This window comes from Nannospalax galili, unplaced genomic scaffold, assembly GCF_000622305.1.
Source record: "Nannospalax galili isolate Female #2095 unplaced genomic scaffold, S.galili_v1.0 scaffold261, whole genome shotgun sequence".
Taxonomy (NCBI): domain Eukaryota; kingdom Metazoa; phylum Chordata; class Mammalia; order Rodentia; family Spalacidae; genus Nannospalax; species Nannospalax galili.
In genome coordinates, this window is record NW_008345226.1 from 1,550,873 (window position 1) to 1,570,309 (window position 19,437).

The following is a 19,437-nucleotide window of genomic DNA, read 5'->3' on the forward strand; positions in this document are numbered from 1 at the left end:
AATGCTCATAAAAATGCTTATATTAACCCTCAGAATACAACATTGTAAATTCTATCCTGGAGACATTAGCTTTTCAGAATCTAGTGTTTCGTCTTTCCCACAGTAGAGACAGAATACATTTGCTGTTGAAGATATTTCCTAATTAGTGAAAGAATGTAATATATTTTTGATGTTCACTGTTTGCAGATAGCCAAGAAAAATGTTTTTAGATATTCCAAACCAATACCTTAATTTACAACTGTATAAGTGAATATTAATCATTCTATACCAAAGAAAATTGTACTTCATACAGTATAAAACCTTAATAGGAAGCCAGGAGTGGTGGCGCATGCCTTTAATCCCAGCACTCAGGAGGCAGAGGCAGGCAGATCTCTGTGAGCGCAAGGCCAGCCTGGTCTACATAGTGAGTTACAGGACAGCTGGAGCTAAGGGAGACCCTGTTTCAAAAAGACCAAAAAAACAAAAACAAAAACCTTAATAGGAAACAATTTGGGGTACTATCCTTATGCAAAGGAATTGAAAAAAAATCCTAGGACATAATAACTATGCTAAATCAATTCATTTTTCCTCATCAGCTTCAGGTATGTTGCTTTGAGCTATGCACATAAACTATTATCTGCACAATATGTGGAATTATTAATGAGGAAATAGAGCCAGTATGAATTACAGAGCCAAGTGTCTTCTACTTTCAAATCTCAGATTCATTCCTGATCTCTCTACCACCCCAAACCTAATCACTCAGGTTTCCTTCCTTCAGTCGTGATGACCCCATGTCTCCAGTTGCTCTGGGTGAAAAACTCTGGAGTTCCATTTGACTCTAGCTTCTCTCACATCCCGCATCTTAGTTGGACAGAAATCTTTCTAGTTCTCATGTTCAAATACCAGCATTATGTGATCTGGTATTCAATGTGAGTTGACAACGAAATAAATACCCCTTCACTGACCTCTTCCCCTAAACAACAACAACAAAAAAACCCACCACCACCAACAAAAAAAAAAAATCAAGATATACTAACAGAAACCCATGAATAAAAATAAGTGATGTTATTACATGGATAACCATTCATCTTTTACTTAACCCACCAGCATTCACTGAAAACTCACCATGATCAGCTTTTTGCCTCTAGGTAGCAGCAGATTAGCAGTAACATGGTAGGGGACCCCTGACCTTAAGAAGGGGCAGCAGTAAAGAACTGACTCCTAAGGGCCTCTGGGGATGAAAGGGACTGGCCTTGGGTGAGAAGAAGCCTGCCACACAAAAACAGGAAAGAGGAGATGCCAAACAAGAGCAGCTCACGGAACCAAATGATGGTTACTGAGGCTGGTATCTAGTGATACAGACCAAGGGACAGGGTTTGCAGGGGTAAGATCATGATGGATCTCAACATATTAAAGAAGTGTGGATTTAATTCCAGAAGTCATGGTAGGTGTCCAGAAGGATCCAAAGAGGGAAGAAAAATGTCTTGATTCATTTAAAATATTTTTATTTTTTAATTACATTTATTTATTTGTGTTGGGGGGGCACTACCATGTCACAATGCATTGTGTAGTGGTCAAAGGACAACTTTTGAGATGTGGTTCTCTCCTTTTACCATGTGGGAACTGGGCACTGAACTCAAGTATCAGTCTTGGTACTGAGTACCTTGACCCACTGAGTCATTCTGCTAGCCCATACTTAAATTTTTTGGTAGTCATGGAGAATGGATCACAGAGAAGCAGGACCCGTCTGAAAGTCATGCCTCAATGAAGCTTGAGAGAGAGAAGGGTGTGGTAAGGAGCACCATCCATGCCAGCTCAGAGAACTAGCCCAAAGGAAGATGACAAGAGGGGGGATCTTAACAGCATTAGCAATGGCTAAATGAACTGGACTTCTACCCCACATAGAATAAAGCCACAGCCCTCCCAGTCAGTGAAAAATTCCAGGGTAGCAAGTTCCAGCCGGACTTAACAAAAACCTGGAACTGCCTGACAGAGAATTCCAGGAAATAACTGTCTCCTCACACCAAGCCTTTAGGTAGCAAGTGGAAATGACTAACTGCCAGGGTAAAAGAGAACTTGTGGGTGAGATGCTGAGTCAAGATTAGACGACTACGCAAGGACTGTGAGATTCTATGAAGAAATAACGGGAAACAGAGAAGGACAGTTCAATGACTGCAAGAAAGTGGGATGCACAATAGATGACATTATGGTCTAAAAGATTGGTACTTGCAGCTTATCAGAATCACCCAGAGGTTTATTCAAGTTTCACATACCCTCCAGTGTCCACACCAAGGTTTGCACAAATTCTCTGGTCCGAAATATGGGGACAGAGGGGATGCCCATGATTCTGTTTAAAATCACTGCTGCAGGTGTCTGTTGGAGTCTAGCTCCCAATACTGACATGATTGTGTTATCTTTCTTTCTCTTCAATCTATTATGGTGGGAAAACTGAGAATCACTGAGCTGGACATTAAACATTAATTCAGCTCCTCCTGTGACCTGGAGCTGTGGTCCCCTCCCGTGAAGCTGGAAAGACGGTGCCCTCCTGTGAACCTGGAGCAGTAACCTGCTGTGAGTCGGAGCTGTGGTCCCCACCCATGAACCTGGAGCACTGGTCTCCTCCCATGAGCTGGAGCTGTGGTTCCCTCCTGTGAACTGGAGCTGTGGTCCCCAACCATGAGTCACAGTTCCACATTCTTCTCTGGTGGGCTGATGGTGGAGCAGCCTGGAGGCTGGAGGACAGCAGTTTCAGCCTCCTCTGAGTGGCTGCATTCCCTGCAACCCTGTCCCCTGAGGTCCTGGGTTGTGCATGGCAGTGGCTTTACCTCTGTACTGGACTTATGCTGAGGACAGGAGAGGTTTCTGTCCTTTTCAGTTTCTAGTCTTAGGAAAACTGCTTCTGAACAATGGGCGTCCCCCCATCAAGGTGATGCCCAACTAAGGTTCTGACTCCACACATTGTCCTGGGAACCCAGGGCTTGTCATTGGACCTTTCCCATCCCTAGGCACCAAGAGGTTTTTCCATCATTTTTCTGTTACTCTTCTACAGCCCTTTACCTGTACCCTATAGAAAATGTAAAACACCTAACTGAGCTTCTAGAGATGAAATCACAATCTGTGAAGTTTAAAATAAAAAATAATCAATTGAGCTGATTTAAGAATCAACTGAGCGAGGTACTATGTTATAGTTTTGCAATCTCAACACTCAAGAGGCTGAGACAGGAGGATCTTGGGTTCAATTGAGTTCAAGGCCAGCCTGAACTGCATAGCTAGAACTTGTCTCAAAAAGAATAAAAAATGCTAGGGGAAAGCCCCAATGTTTTATATAAATGTACTTAAGATATCCATTAAGCAACTGATTTGCTATGGAAGAGCCATTAACTTTTCCTCCTGGTGGGAGCAAGAGGCAAGACACTTAGTCTAAGATGCCTTTCAGTTCTGACTTTCTATGGCACTAAGAAAATTAATTAAGCATGAAACAATCTAAGAACAGTATCAGAGATTTTTCCATCCCATCTCAGGATCATGAAAGATACTCCATGAGCATTCACTCTTATTCCACACAAGCTATGGCTAACCAACGTCCCTTACACTCCTCCAAGCTCCAATTCCTCATTGGGAAGAATGACACCCAGGAAAATGAACTTCTCACTACTGGAAAAGCAAAGCAATTATACTAAGAGAGTGTGGTCTGTGGGTACTTAACTTCTGTTACCAGCAATTAAGAATCTAGGATGCTACTTCTCTATTTCACTACCAAAAATGGACTAACCTGAAAAGGTGAAGGGGCCGCCCATACATGCAAACCCTACAACACAGCAAATAACAGCGTCACAAAAGAGCACAAAAAATTTATACCATTAAAGTTCAAATCATGGTTTTACTTGATGCTTCAGGATTATGACGACTTATCTGATGTGTCCACATGGTTAACCTAGTCTGTAGTCATTTGACCAAATAGAATTCTAAGGTGATCCATCAAATCCCTGACATACATGCCCATGTAATTCTCTCTCTGCATGTAAGACTGAATATGCTTGATTTCTCATAATTGCTATTGTGATACTGAATGAGAGGCACAGAAGAGCACCACATAGAAATGGTCAAATCAGGAGTCCTTTATTAGCCAGTGGTAAGAGATGGGTTAACACCCAATAGAATTCTCGACCCTGAGGGGAGGCAGAGTGGGGTTTATAAAGCTAAAGCCACAATTACATTATGCCAGGGACAAAGCCAATAACCATAGTTACATTAGATCTCCATAGTTCCATCAGACGAGGAGCAGATCAGTAAACAAAGAGGTTTTCAGTTAACAAAAAGTTTTGGTTAGGAAAAACAAGTTTCTCAGAATTGCAGCGAAAATGGGCTCCATGGAGATGTAGGTATAGCTGGGTAAGAGAATGAGCTACTTGGATGTGGTACTAGGCTAGTTGGAAATTTCTCAGTATCATAGAAACAATGTACCCCCTGAATGTACACCCTGAAAGGTGTGGCTTTCATGGGACTGATTCTGATTGGTTGATTATAGTTAGAGCAGGGGTTGGGGGGCAACTAGGCAGAAACACAGGGTAAAGCAAAAGTCAGCTAGAACAAAATGGAGTCAGCTTTGCCATTTCATTCCTCCCTGGTCTTAGGACAGAGTCAAAATGTTGACTCAATATCCTCAGGTGACAGGGGGTTGTACTGGGCTCTCAGGTACATTAATTTGGCAGAGGCTATCTGTTGTTTGATCAGGTTTAACAACCAGTTAATTAGGCAAGGCCCAATCATTGGACTCAGGAGGAGAAGGAGAGACCTGTAAGCAAGATGGTCAGTGATGAATTCTAGTCAAACCAGTAATGGAACCAGGACCTGCTGTCTCTCTCCTTTTGGAACTTTTTGATGTCTATCAAATCTCCTGGATGGAACAGGTGACAGGGTATAGACAGGGTATAGGAGGGAACTAGGAGGAATCCAGATTTAGAGTGGACTATAGCCTGGATGTGTTGAAGAGACTGGAGATATTTTATGAGAGACTAATCAGTAATTTTTCAGGGTCTCTTAATCCAGGCAGTAGGGGAGGCAGCCTTTCTGAACATAATCTTATATGGAGTAAAATCCACATTATACTGCAGGGTGTGGTGGTACATGCCTTTAATCTCAGCACTTGGGAGGCAGAAGCAGGCAGATCTCTGTGAGTTCGAGGTCAACCTGGTCTATACATAGCCAGAGCCAGGTCAGCTGGGGCTACAGGGAGACCCTGTCTCAAAAAGACAAAAGAAAAGAAAAAACAAAACACCCACATTATAGGGAATCCTTCTAATCTGGAGGAGGACCAGGAGATTGGGTCAGTTTTTACTGGTCTCTAAGACTAATCCAGCATTATCTGAGCCAACTGACACAAATGGAAGAATTATGTCATGAAGGAGGCCTTTTACCATCATGCAGGAAAGGCCTCTATCCAATTGGATAGTTGCTTAAACTTTCAGAGTCTGTGGAAATTCTCTGTACAGCACTATAAAACTAACATTAGTACCTTGCAGTGTCTTCATGTCATCATGTGAACAGAGCATACATCCTCTTGACAACAATAGAACTGGGAATAATTACTGAATTGACTTTTTAAACAAAATCTGAATGGCTTATGTACTTAGAATAAATAATTTTTCTAAGTTCTCTGTATCATTGATAATATAAATATTAATAACTAATTTTAAAAATAGTATTATTTACAGTTACTATTTAGTTACAAAATGTTTTCACAGGTTGCTGGGTATGGTGGTGCATGCCTTTAATCTCAGCACATGGGAGGCAGAGGCAGGCAGATCTCTGTGAGATGAAGGCCAGCCTGGTCTCCATAGCAAGTTCCTGGCCAGCTGGGGCTACAGGGAGACCCTGTCTTAAAAAGACAAAAAAAGTTTTCACAGGAAACATATGTTATGATGTTTTTAAAGCCAGAGAGGTCTAGGCTAAAATCCTGGATGTGATGCAGACCTTGAGCCCATTACCTTGATTCTCGTTTGCTTTCCCTACAGAGAAAGGTAAGACTTGCATCTGTGTCCCAGGCCTTTGAGAAAAGCACAGCACATGACACAAATAGAGCATCTGTGATGTACCAAGATAAACAGAGGTCATTCTACTCTTGTTATTTGTTCTGTCATGACTACCTTGAACTCAGGAGCAGCATCTTCCACATCACTGAATGTATAGTGTCTACCACAGCACCTGGCACTTGTTAGTACTCAGCAAATCTTTAAGAGGCCTTATTTATGATTCAGACATTTCTGCAATGGAGATGGCATTCTCATTTTGCTAGAAATACTGAGGACCAATGGTCTTTAGAGCAACTAACTACTGAGTGTTCAACTATAAATGGGACATCTGTTACCACCCCTCCAAGGCTCACAACCATTGCAGAAGAGGGAGCAGAAATAACATATGGGCCTAAGGATGGACCCAGTCTAGTGTTGTGGAATGATGTCTTTTAAGCATGGCCATTACACTCTTGAACTCACAGCAGCTATGGTCACTTATATAAGATGTGCACAAGACTGGTCCTATCAATATCCTATATGGAAGGGGACAAGTCTCATGAGGCATGGTGCCTCCCTGAGCATCTATAGGCAATTAATGATTGCTGGAGTGCAGGAGAGATTTTCTTCAATTGCATAGTCACTGGTAAGTTGCCCACGCTCCTATAAATAACCCCTCACCTGTGGTGCTCCTATAAGCAAACCTGACGAAACTCAGTGGATTACACACACACACACACACACACACACACACACACACACACGGGCATGAAGTAGAAGGGAGTTACTTGGGAAGAAAGGGATTAGTGAGAATGGAAGGTGGACAGAGAAGGCAATGGGATGAATATGATCAAAATACATTATATGCATGTATGAAAATGTAATAATGAAACCTGATAGTTTCTTATCAAAGTTTTCTTATGTTAGGAAATGATAAAGTATAAAAATAAATAAATAATAAATGAAAAGCAAATTTTTAAGCTCAAGCCTTGGGTGCTGGCACTAGAAGTACCTAGAACACCTTACAGTGCTCCCACATCATCAGTCCCAGTGCTCCAAAGCAACAAGTGATCAGCAGTACTTCTGCTGTATTGACTGGAATTCAATTCAGTACCAGTGATTTCTCTTCCTCATTCATGCTTATATTTGCAAAAAAAGAACAACTTAGGAAAAGCGGTTTCTAATGCCTTATCCTCGAAGTCTACAAAATGAGCATTGTTACTGTACCAAATATATATTCCCCAACAAAAGTCTTGCCCCACTTTACTTCTTTATGCTGAGGGTTATTTTACTAACTAATTTCACACTCAAAAAATAGCTGTAAGAACAGAGACAACCTATGGAATGAGAGAAAATCTTTGCCAACTATACACTGGACAGTGGATTATTAGCTAGAAACCATAAAGAACTCCAAAAAATAAACACCAAAATGTTCCCAACTCATTCAGTAAAAAGCAGTCTGGAGGCAGTTCTTAGAGAAAGAAAAACTATCCATTACAAATCATCCCAATCATCCAATAAAGAGACAGACTGTGGAAGTGAACAGTTTTCAGAGGGAGAAAGAAAAAAAAATCAAAGAACACTTGAAAAACTGCTCAACATTCTCAGTGTTGATATTCATCTCATTCCAGCCAGGATGGTTATTATCAAGAAAAACAATAAATGCTGGTAAGGTTGCAGGAAAAGTGGAACCTGGTACACTGTAGGTGACAATACAAAATGGTACGGCTACTCTGGAATCAGTATGGATGTCCCCCCAAAACAAAAAACAGAACTACTATAAGATCTAGCCTTAGCACTCCTAGGTAAAATCAAAGGGTTCTTTTATTGCTACACTATTCACAATGGCCAATATGTGTACCCAGCCTACATGTCTATCAACACATTAACAGTAGATATACAAAATGGAATTTTAGTCAATGATAAGGAAGAATAGAACTACAACATTTGCAAGAAATTGGATAGAAGTGAGGATCATCACATTAAGTGAAATAAGGCAGAGACAAACATCACACTTTCTCCAATGTATGGGGAGATGTAGATTTTAATTTACATAGACTATGTAAGTAGATATTTATTTTATATATGTGTATATATACATATGTATACACACATGAGATATGTCTATGTATATACATATATACACACATATATTGCTGTGAAGGAAGAAAGTGGTCTAAAGTAAAGGGGAGGGAGGAAACAGAGAGGATGATGGAACATATGTGACCAAAAAGCCAAAAGGGAGACTTAGTTTTGAAGTAATTAGGAGATGGAAAAGAGGGGGTAGTCAGTAAGGGCAGGGTAGTGAGGGGGACAATAAAGAGCAAATTGAAATAATATCAATATATGAAAATGCTGTAACAAAAACAAACACCATGTAGGACAAGGCTTTGACCATAGGGGCTCCCAACTTAACTGTGGACTGAGGTTTTGGCTCCAATGGTCCAGGAAGTCACTGAGGTACAGATCTTTCACTCCAGAGGTTTCAGAGTTTATCACTAGACTAAGTCTTTGACTCCAGCAGAGTAGAACTGGTGCTTTGACTCAACTCCCCAGTAGTTTACAGGGTTCAGAGTGAGGCTGGTCATTTTGACTTCATCTGGTAGCCCTGGTGGTCAGCATGTAGTCCCATCAATCATCCTGCTGTCATCTAGACAAGCCCTGATCATCTCAGCAACCCCATTTGGAATTCAATACCAAACTTCATCCATCTCCACAGTGGAACTTCATGTAGACATCCCTCCAGGAAGACTCACAGAAAGCAAAACATACAGAGTAGGAAGAAGGGGAAATGAAAACTGAAGACAATTTCACTCTAATAGATGAACAAATAAGACAAAGAAGCACAAAGAATATGACACAATTCTCTACCACAACCCACTCCCAACCTCCTAATCCCCTTAAAATGGAAACTAAAATCATAAAGATATCTGAAATGTCTTTAAAAGAAGATAGAATTTTATTTTAAAAAATGATTAATGACTTTATAGAAGACTTAAGATATTAACCTAAGGAAATCTATCTAAAACAAGACAGTGTCAAAAGTGAATGAAACAGTGAATTGGAGAAGAAATTTCAAAATATATAAGAAAAATTCAACAAGGAAATTGAAACACTGATAAAAAACCAAAGAAAATTACTGGAAATGAAATGGTCAATCAAATAAAAACACACCAGAAAGCATTGTCCAACAGACAAAACCATACAGAAAAATGAATTTCAGGGATGAAGGACACAATGGAGGCAATAATACAATCAGATATGTAAAAGGGAAAAAAATCAGGGAACATGAACAATATTTCCAAGAGGTCTGGGATACATTCAAGAGACCAAACCCAACAACTCATGGTACAGAAGAAGGAACAGAGATAAAGTCAAAAGGAACAGACAACTTAATGTAGAAAATTTTATAGGAGAAAACATCTCAACATTAGAGAATGAAGCAGACACCCTTCATAACTCCAAACAGACATGACCAGAGAAGAATCTCTCCACAACACATCACATCACTTTGTGTTAGAAACACAAAGTAAAGAAACAATACAAAAAGTAGGAAAAATGCTTGAGAAAAACTCCTACTCACATACAAAGGCAGGAATATCTGACTTACCTCAGACCTTTCATCAGGAAGCCTAGAAGCCAGAACACAGAATGATATATTTCGAGTCTTAAAAGTAAGTAACTGTGAACCAAGAATACACCAGTAAATCTATCTCTCAGAATTGATGGAGAAACAAGGATATTTCAAGACAAGCACAAATGAAGGCAAATGACAACTAAGACAGCACTGAAGAGTACTCTTAAAGGATTACTGTACAGGAAGAAGAGATGCAGTCTCTGTCACAAGAACACATTAAAGTGTATACTCTGTGAAAGGAGCAGATGGGCAAAGCAGAGCCAGGAAAGAATCAGCCATGCACAACACAATAAAACAGCAAATCTCAAAGTAATAGGGAAGAAGAAAGAAAAATACCAATAACCCATCAAAACAAAACATGGCCTAACTAATTCTTAGGAAATAGAAAAACTTCTTTCAATAATAACTTTAAATATAAATGGCCTCAAGTCACCAATAAAAAGATACTGACTAACCAGATGGATTAAAAAACAAGAACCAACTATCTGATGTCTCCACGAAACACACTTAGCTAGCAAATATGTCCAAAACCAAGTATCAATAGATGAAATACAAGCTACCAAGCAAACAGAAGCTGTAAACAAGCAGGCGTAACTATCTTTGTATCTGATAAATAGACTTCACACTAAAACTAATCAGAAAGAATAAGGAGGTACTCCATATCTACAAAAGGAAAAATTTACCAAGAAGATAGAACAATTGTAAACTTGTATGCTCCAAATACTGGAGACCCCAATTTCATAAAACAAACATTAAAAGGGCACGAAGAGCCACATAAATCCTATCACAATAATAGTGGGGACTTCAATCCTCCTTCTTATATTTAGATAGCTCTTCCAAACTATAGCCAAGCAAAGAAACTTCAGAGCTAAATTATGCAATAGATTATTTAGATTTAACAGATATATAGAGACTATTCCATCCAACACATAGATAATATATATCCTTCTTTGGAATACTGGTTCTTTGCAAAAGTTAGTAAGACTGAAAAACAGCCAAACTGACAAAAAGAAAGTGGGAGAGGACTAGAGAGATGGTTTGGCACTTAAGAGTTAAGCCACTCTTCCAGAGGACCAGAGTTTGGTTCCAGCACCCATGTTGGGTTGTTTACAACCATCTATAACTCCAACTCCATGGAATCCAACACCCTCTCCTGGCCTCTGGTGGTCACAGCATGCACACACACACACACACACACACACACACACACACACACACACACACACACGGGAAGGGGCATAAGCAAAAGAAAGGGGGGAGAAGACCCAAAGTAAGAAAATTCGAGATGAAAAAAGTATTACAACAAGCTCCAAGAAAATTCAGAACATTAGAGAACAGCTGACTTAAACTCCAAAAACACTGGAGACCCTAGAAAAAAATGGATGAATTTCTAAATGCCTATGACCTACCAAAATTAATCCCAGAAGATATAAGAAACTTAGGTCTATTACAAGCAATGATACTGAAGCTAAAATCAAAAGTCTCCCCACAAAGAAAGTCCCAAGGTAAGATGGATTCACTGCTGAATTCTATGAAACTTTCAAGGAAGATCTAATACCAAGACTCCTCAATTTGTTCTTCAAAATATGAAGGGAAGGAATACTACCAAATTCATTCTAAAAAGCCTGTATTAGGATGATACTAAAGACATAAAAAAAGAAAACTACAGATCAATTTTTCCTGATAACCAGATGCAGAAATTCTTAACACAGTATCTGAAAACTAAATTCAGGAATATTTTAAGATCATTTATCATGACCAAGTAGGTTTCATTCCAGAAATGCAAGGTTGTTTCAACATAAACAATTCAAATGTAATTCATCATTTAAGTAAATTTAAGGACAGAAATAACATAATCATGTCAATAGATGCAGGAAAGAAATTTGACAAAGTTAATATGCTTTCATGATAAGTCCTGGGAAAATTAGGAATAGATGGATCATATCTCAAAATAATATAGGCTATATACAAACCTATAGCCAATATTACATGAAGGGAACAATTGAGAGCGTTTCCTCTACAATCAGGAATGAGACAAGGAAGCTCACTTTCACCTGTCTTATTCAGTGTACTGAAGTCTTAGCTATAGAAATAAGACAAGAGAAAGACATAAGGATAAAAATAGGAAAGGAAGAAGTCAAGCTACCCTATCCTATTGCTTCTTCATTGCTGTGACAAAATATTCTGACCAACATGAACTTGGGGAGGAAAGGGAATTTATTTGGCTTACATCTCCCAGGTCACAGTTCATCAGGGAGCCAAGGTAGGAATTCAGGGCAGGAACCTGGAGGCAGGATCTGGACCACGGGCCATGGAGGAACACTGCTTACTGGCTTGCTCCCCTGGCCCCCGCTCAGCTTGCTTTCTCTTATGCAACACAGGCCCACCTGCCCAGGGGTGACACCACCCACAGTGGGCTGGGCCCTCCCACATCACTTGATAATCAAGAAGATGCCCCACAGGCATGGCCACAGGCCAGTCCTATGGATGAAATTCCCCAATTGAGGCTCCCTCAACCCAGGTGTGTCAAGTTGATACTAAAGCTATCCAACACACATTCTTATTGGCAGAGGACATGAGTCTATGCTTAAAAAGACCCTACAGAATCTACAAGAAAACTCTCAAATTCAATAAACTCTTTCAGTGAAGTTAGAGGCTACAAAATAAATATGCAAAAATCAGTAGCCTTCATGTATACTAACAGTGAACTCACAGAGAAAGAAATTAGGAAAAGCATAGCATTCGTAATCCATCCCCCAAATAAAGTATCTAGGAATATACCTAACTAAGGAAGTGAAAGACCTTTACAATGAAAACTTTAAAACACCAAAAAACACAATCAAAGAAGATACTAGGCAAGGAAAATACTTTCCTTGCTCCAGAATTGGCAGAATTAATATCATGAAAATGGCTGTATTAATAAAAGTCATCCTCAGATTCAATATAATTCCCATCAAAACTACAACGTAATTATTCACAGAACTAGAAAACCAATCCAAGAATAGAAGCACAGAAGATCACAAATCATGGAAGGAATCCAGAGGAGAAAAAACACAGCTACAGGTATCACAAGATCTGATCTCAACAGAACTACAGTGACAATGACAGCCTGGAACTGGCATAAGCAGACAAGCAGACCAATGCAACAGAACAGGGGATCTAGAAATAAACCAACTAAGCTATGGCCACCTAAGTTCTGACAAAGGTATGAACACCACCAGTGAAAAAAAGACAGCTTATTCAGCTAATGATCTTAGCAAAGCTGGATACTTCGCTGTAGAATTAGACCTTTGTTTTTCACACTATACAATTAACTTGAAATAAATAAAAGACCTTAGTTTAAAACTTGAAATACTGAAACTGCTAGAGGAAAACACAGTGAATACACTTTAAGATATACGTTTAAGCAAGAACTTTCTGCATAGAACCTCAGTAACACAGAACTAGGACCAGGAACCAACATATTGGATTACATGAAATTAAAAAGTTTCTGCATAGCAAAAGAAACTATTTATCAGCAGAGCAAACAGACAGCCCAAAGAATAGGAGAAAATCTTCACCAGATATACTTCAGACAGGGGGCTAATATTCAGAATTTAAACAGAACTCCAAATATTAAACACTGAAAAAGTCCAAATAATGCCACTCAATAAATGGGCTAATGAAATGGACATACAGTTCTCAAAAGATGACATACAAATGGCCAATAAGCATTTTAAGAAATGTTGAACATCTTTTAGTCATCAGGGAAATGTAACTTGAAGATACTTTGGTATAACACTTCACCTAGTCAAAATGGCTATGATCAAGAAATCTGACAACAAATGCTCCTGAGGATGTGGGGAAAGAGGAACCCTTATTCACTGCTGGTGAGAGTGTAAACATTATGAATATAATTATGTTAGATTTACAAAATAATAAGAGAACTACTATGTGACTCAACTATACCATAACTCCTGGGCACATACCCAAAGGACTCTATATCCTACCACAGAGATACTTCCACATATATGTTTGTTACACAGTTTGTTATTCACAATAGAAAGGAAATGGAACCAAACTAAATGTCCCTAAGAGATGAGTAGATAATGAAAATGTGGTATATTTAAACAATAGGATTTTATTCAGCTGTAAAAGAAAAAAAAAGGAATCATGAAACTTAAAGAAAAAGAGAGGAATCTTGAAAAGTTTAATATTAAGTAAGGTGACCCAAATTCAGAAAGACAAAAATTACATGCTCTCTTTTATATGTAGATCCTAGTCTGTTATATAAACATATATACATATAAGTGGGAATAATACCAGAAGAATCTAAAAACCTGGAAAGAGATCAAGAGAAGGTAAAATCAGATCATAAGCAAAGTTGGAAATAGGCAAAAGTTCACATGAGACATGAAAGAAAGATTTGGGGCACTCCAAGGGAGTTCCTAGAGGGGTTCAAGAGTAGTGGGGCTGTGGAGATGAGGAAGAAGAATCCACTAAATACACTTTTTTGAAAATGTCATGATATTTAATACCCTGAATGTTTATTTAAAAATAAAGCATCCTATTTTAAATATTTTATTTAATATTTTATTTATTTTTATGTGTATGAATGTATTGCCTGCATTATGTAAGTGGACCTGTGTCATGCAGTGCCTGCAGATGGCAGAAGAGGGTGTCAGATCCAATGGAACTGGAGTTATGGATAGTTGTTAGCTGCCATGTGGGTGCTGGGTACCAAACCCAGTTCCTCTGCAAGAGCAGTTAGTGTTCTTAACTGTTGAGCTATCTCTCCAGCCTCAGTAAAACATTTTAAAAAACAAAACAATTAATTTATTAAAAAGGGAAATTGGTTGTAAAATAGTGATACCAGATCATAGCAAGGATGAGAAATTAGGCCACTCATATTGCTGGTGATAATATAAAAAAGAACATTCTGGAAAACTGTTAGTACTTTCTTTAAAAATGAACCTGCACTTAGCAAATAACCCAAAAATGGAAAGGATCAAAACGACCTGTGATGGGTGGTTAAACAAGCTATTAGAAACTCATGAAATACAACTTAGTTAAACCACCACCAGGTCAGTAAGCATTATAGACATATGTGGCATTGTCAAATAATAAATTTAATTAAAAATAAAAATAAACCACAAAAGAAGTCTACCAACTATCTTAAGGGCAATTTGTCAAGTAAAAAAGGCCAACTTAAAAGATTCTTGTTATGCTAGAGAGAAGGCTCAGTGGTTAGAGCATGTATTGCTCTTCCAGAGGACCTGAGTTTGGTTCCCAGGACCGAATTCTAGTGACTTACAACCACTTGTTAACTCCAGCTCCAGGAAGTCCTGCACCTTCTTCCGGCCTCTAAAGCCATACCCACTCATGTGCATATACCTACTCAAAGACATGCATACCTAATTGAAAAATAAAAATCTTTAAATAAATATAAATGAATAAATGAATGAATGAATGAATAAATAAATAGATAAATAAATAAATGACCCTGTCATATAGTTTCATTGATGTGATACTGCTACAATGATAAGAGTGCAGAAATCGATGCCACATCAGTGTTTGCCAGTCTAGGAATAATTGGAAGTCTGGTAAGTGACTAAAGGGTTAGCATGGGGAGATGTTTGTGCTGATGGAATAGCTCTGTATCACAATAACAGCTGCGGTTACAGAAATGTGGTGAAATGACAGAGAATGCCCATTGCCAGGGCTGCTGTGAACTTCCCAGTTCTGATACTATGGAATACTATGTAAGATACAGCCACTGGAGGAGGCTGGGTGAAGGGCATACAGCCCCCTTCTGTCTTTGAATCTTCATGTGCAAAGATAATTATTTTTAAAAATGAAAATAGGTGAAACGTCAAATGCCTCAAGCCTCTGGTAGAATTGCCTACATTCTCTACAATAAAACACTTTCTCATCTCAATGATACACAAAGAAGCCCATCTTTTAATTTTGTAGGCTATTTTGAAAACAAAGATTAAATCCTCACACACAAAATAAACGTGATCTGCTTCTCATATACCGCAAGTTCCTTTTCCTCTCACCTCCATTCCATTTCCTGGCTTTTTATCATATCTTCTATTTTTATCAGTTTTCCTCTCAGTGACCTACATTACCTCCAAAGTTACTAGTCATATATCTTGTCTTTTCACTCCCATGAAACTGTCCACTCTCAGAAAACTTCCAACTAGGTATTGGATGACCTCCTTTCTGTCACTCACAGTGCATGTGCCTGAGTGACTAGACCTTCCTGAAAGTCACACATTTTGAAAAGAAAGCTAGTTAGCCCAAATTAACACTAACAATAAAGTTACAGTGCATGTGAGATTTCTGAGCAGAAAGGCCTTCCAAATTCTCCTTGCCTACTGAGCCACCCTGTCCCTTTCTCTCACCCTACCCAAGGCCAATGTGAGAGCTGGCACCTTGTTAACATTCCCAGGAAACCAAAGAACATTCATCCCCATATTAGAGACAGTGAGGTAACTTCTAAAATGACACAGGTGAATGAAGAGTAAGTTCTGAAAAGGGTGTGTGACTCAGACCTGATTCCTAGTCCCTTGTTAGAGTACTTAATCAAGCCACCCTCCCGCCTTCCTAATCTGCTAACAAACATCTTAACAGTGGAGCTAGGGGAACAGATGGAAACTGACCTAATTCAACTACTCTGATCCTACCCAGAGCAGGCTCTCAAAATGCAGTCAACCCTAAGATCAGTAGTATGCCTGGTGATTTAAATAGAGCTTTTAAAATGCACCCTTTAAAAATGTTAGAATTCTTTGTATGTGGTTAAAAAAAGAATCAGTTAGCACAGTACAAAACAGAAAAAAAAGGCAACTGTTTACTCCAGATAACATCACTGCGCACACAACTCACAAACCCATTTGTGAAGAGGGCAGAATCCGCATGCTATCACCAGACCATATTCAGTTTGGTTAAGTCGGATCCCTACACACACACCCTGCCCCCACCACTTCCATCGTGGCCAGCTTAGCAAGGCTGAGCACAGAAGCCCCAGGAATCAGCAGGATTACTGACCTGACACTTTCTTTCTCTTCATCCCTTGAACAGGGAACACGGCAAGGAATCATTGATCCTTAGTCAAAGGTTACAGAACAGAACCACAAAAAGGCTAAATAACCAGGAAGAGTTTTTAAAATTAATCAAATAAAAGAAGTACATTTTCTTTCCAAAACTTTGTTTGTTGAGGCAGGGTCTTGCTGTATAGTTTTGGCTAACCTGAACTCACTATGTAGTCTAGGCTGCCCTAAACTTGTAATCATCCTGTCTCAGTCTCTTGAGTGCTGACACTAGTCTGAAGCACCCATGCCCAGGTAAAAAAGTACTTTTGAAACAAACAGAAACTCAGAGTAGACAAGTCCAGGACCTATCGCCACAACAGGAGAACCATACAGTACTGAACCAACAGTAAGAACCATACAATATACACGTGAAGGAAAAGTGAGTGGATTTTACCAGGAAAAGCAGAACAGAGAAGCAAGAACTCAGGAAAAGCTACTAACAGTACATCAGAATTTATTAACTGGCCTTTTACTTTGGTTTGAGAAATTCCTGTTGCATTTTTTTCTCCTCCTCCCTCCACTTTTATGTTTGTTTGTTTTGAAATAAGGTCCCATGTAACTCAGGCTGGCTTTGAACTTGCTATGTAGCCCAAGCCGGCCTTGCTCCAGAGGGCTGGGACTACAGGTGAGCCAACCCGTCTGGCTACTATTTTGCTCTCTTGTAACAGGATCTGTTTTAGCAGGACACATGAAAGTAAGGCTTTTCTAGAGTCTTCCTGTTTTACCTAGTTTGTTTCTAGAGCTGTAACAGAATGCAGAGAGTATGTGATCTAGAAACAGATCAGAGCTTTATTTTGGCTCCTAGGTCTGAGGCTGAGAAGTTCTACAAGTGCAGTTGAAACTGCTGAGCTTCTGGTAAGGGTCATATGCTACCTCACAGCATGGTAGAGGAACAGGATGAAGAATAAGTGTGTGCATGAGAAAAAGCAGGAGCTGTGGAATTGCTTTACTATAACCCACTCTCTCGGGATGACTAACCCACCTCCCTAAGAAGTGCCTTAATCCCCCTTAATGACCTAATCATCTCTTGAAGGTCCCACCTTCCAACCCTCTCACAGTGACAGTCACATGTCAACACAAATTTCAAAACAAACTGCATACTTACCCATACGGTATTTCAGTTCCACGACTGTTTTGCCTTCTCTAATTAATTCTGTTACTTCACATGTATAGTTTCCTACGACAGCATCACGCTTATCCATTTTCAAAGAGGCATCTCCTTTGAGTAAGTCTACGACTGAGATTTTTGCACTTGAAAAGTTACTGTCAACAGTAGAATTGTTTACGTTTCCGTCATAGATGAAAATATATGTTCTGTTTAATTTCCACTTTACGAACATCTCTTTAGTGCTTTGTGCCTCCACATTAAGAACGAAGCATGGGATGATGACAGTTTCATTGCACCCAGTGAATTCTACAGATTTGACTTTACTAAGCAGTAGCTGAGCTGAACCTGGAAAATAAAAATAAAAGTATTCCATTAGTTATACAATTCTGTGCTATATAATCTATATATAATCAGGGTATTACAAATCCTAAGATAAAGAACAATGTTTCAACTGTTCATTTAAGTGTGCATACAGTAATGCAGAAAACCAACAAAGTGAGAAACAGAAATAATTTCTATACTAACCTGCATAGCTAGCAGACAAACTATAACTTTTCTTTATTCATTCGTAATAATAAAATAAACAGTGTCATGCATTTGGGGGATAAATTCAGCAATTGTGTTGGAACATGCAAGGTATAGTATCTAGCTTTGAAAGCTATGAAGTAATCATTTCTATTTACTGATACATGTAGGAAAATATTGTCCTTACTGTGGGAAGTTTTTGAACAGAAAACCAAACCAAATATTACATTCAGTCCCAGCTTCTATTCACTTCTAAATAGAACTTGCTAAAGTGATATGAAATTTATCTGTACACTCAGGCTGCATAACTAAAGAAAGTGGCCAGTTCTACTGTACTTTAATATACAAAGCAAGTCGAATGAATCAAATCTTATCTTTCCAAGAGGATGAAAAGTCTCAGAATACTAACGAGGAAAAAAAAAATTCTCTGTGGCTATTTCTCACTGCAAAAGAGAGACAGCTATAGACATTTTGTATTCAAGTCTCATAAAGGATTACATACAATTGAATGGCATTTTCCTACCCTGACATTTCATTGAATCTACAGAACAATTTCCTAATGTAGAATACAGGTATTTCTTCGTCCAACAAACCACTAAAATAGCTAAGAAACAAGTTGAAACCAAGAGCAGATCCTGCTAATGAGTAGGGAATACTCTTCAAATCTTCTCAATGACATAAACTACCAGTGGCAGCCTTTATACACAGGGCTGAGCCAGCCAACGTACAGCTCACTATTCAACTCAAATGATAAAAATGTGGAGAATTTCAGTTGTCTTCCACATCCCTAGGTTTTTTATCAAAGCTTGTTTAAAAAGTAGTTTGTTGGGGCTGAGGAGATGGCTCAGCAGTTAAAAGCAATGGTTGCTCTTGCAGAAGACCTAGGTTTGGTTCCCAGCACCCACATGGTGGCTAACAACCATCCGTAACTCCAGTTCCAGGGGGTCTGATGCCTTCTTTTGACCTCCACAGGCATTACAGGAATGGGTGCACTTACAGGAAATACACTCATACACATAAAATAAAAACAATAAATATTTTAAAAGTAGTTTGTTGATTTTTTCCCTCAAAAAATAAAGTATTCTTGAATTTAAAATATTAACC

At 38.9% G+C, this 19,437-nt stretch overlaps 1 protein-coding gene across 4 annotated transcripts in view; it reads right to left on the reverse strand.

Annotated features, from left to right (window-relative positions):
* Positions 1 to 19,437, reverse strand: part of LOC103740731 (leukocyte surface antigen CD47) — a 73,530-nt gene that overhangs the window by 36,444 nt on the left and 17,649 nt on the right. For all 4 annotated transcript variants that reach the window (XM_029567516.1, XM_008841422.3, XM_008841421.3 and 1 more), the window contains exon 2: positions 17,806 to 18,153. In XM_029567516.1, the coding sequence (XP_029423376.1) occupies positions 17,806 to 18,040 (235 nt within the window). In that variant the 5' untranslated portion in view covers positions 18,041 to 18,153. The remainder of the gene's footprint in view (positions 1 to 17,805; positions 18,154 to 19,437) is intronic.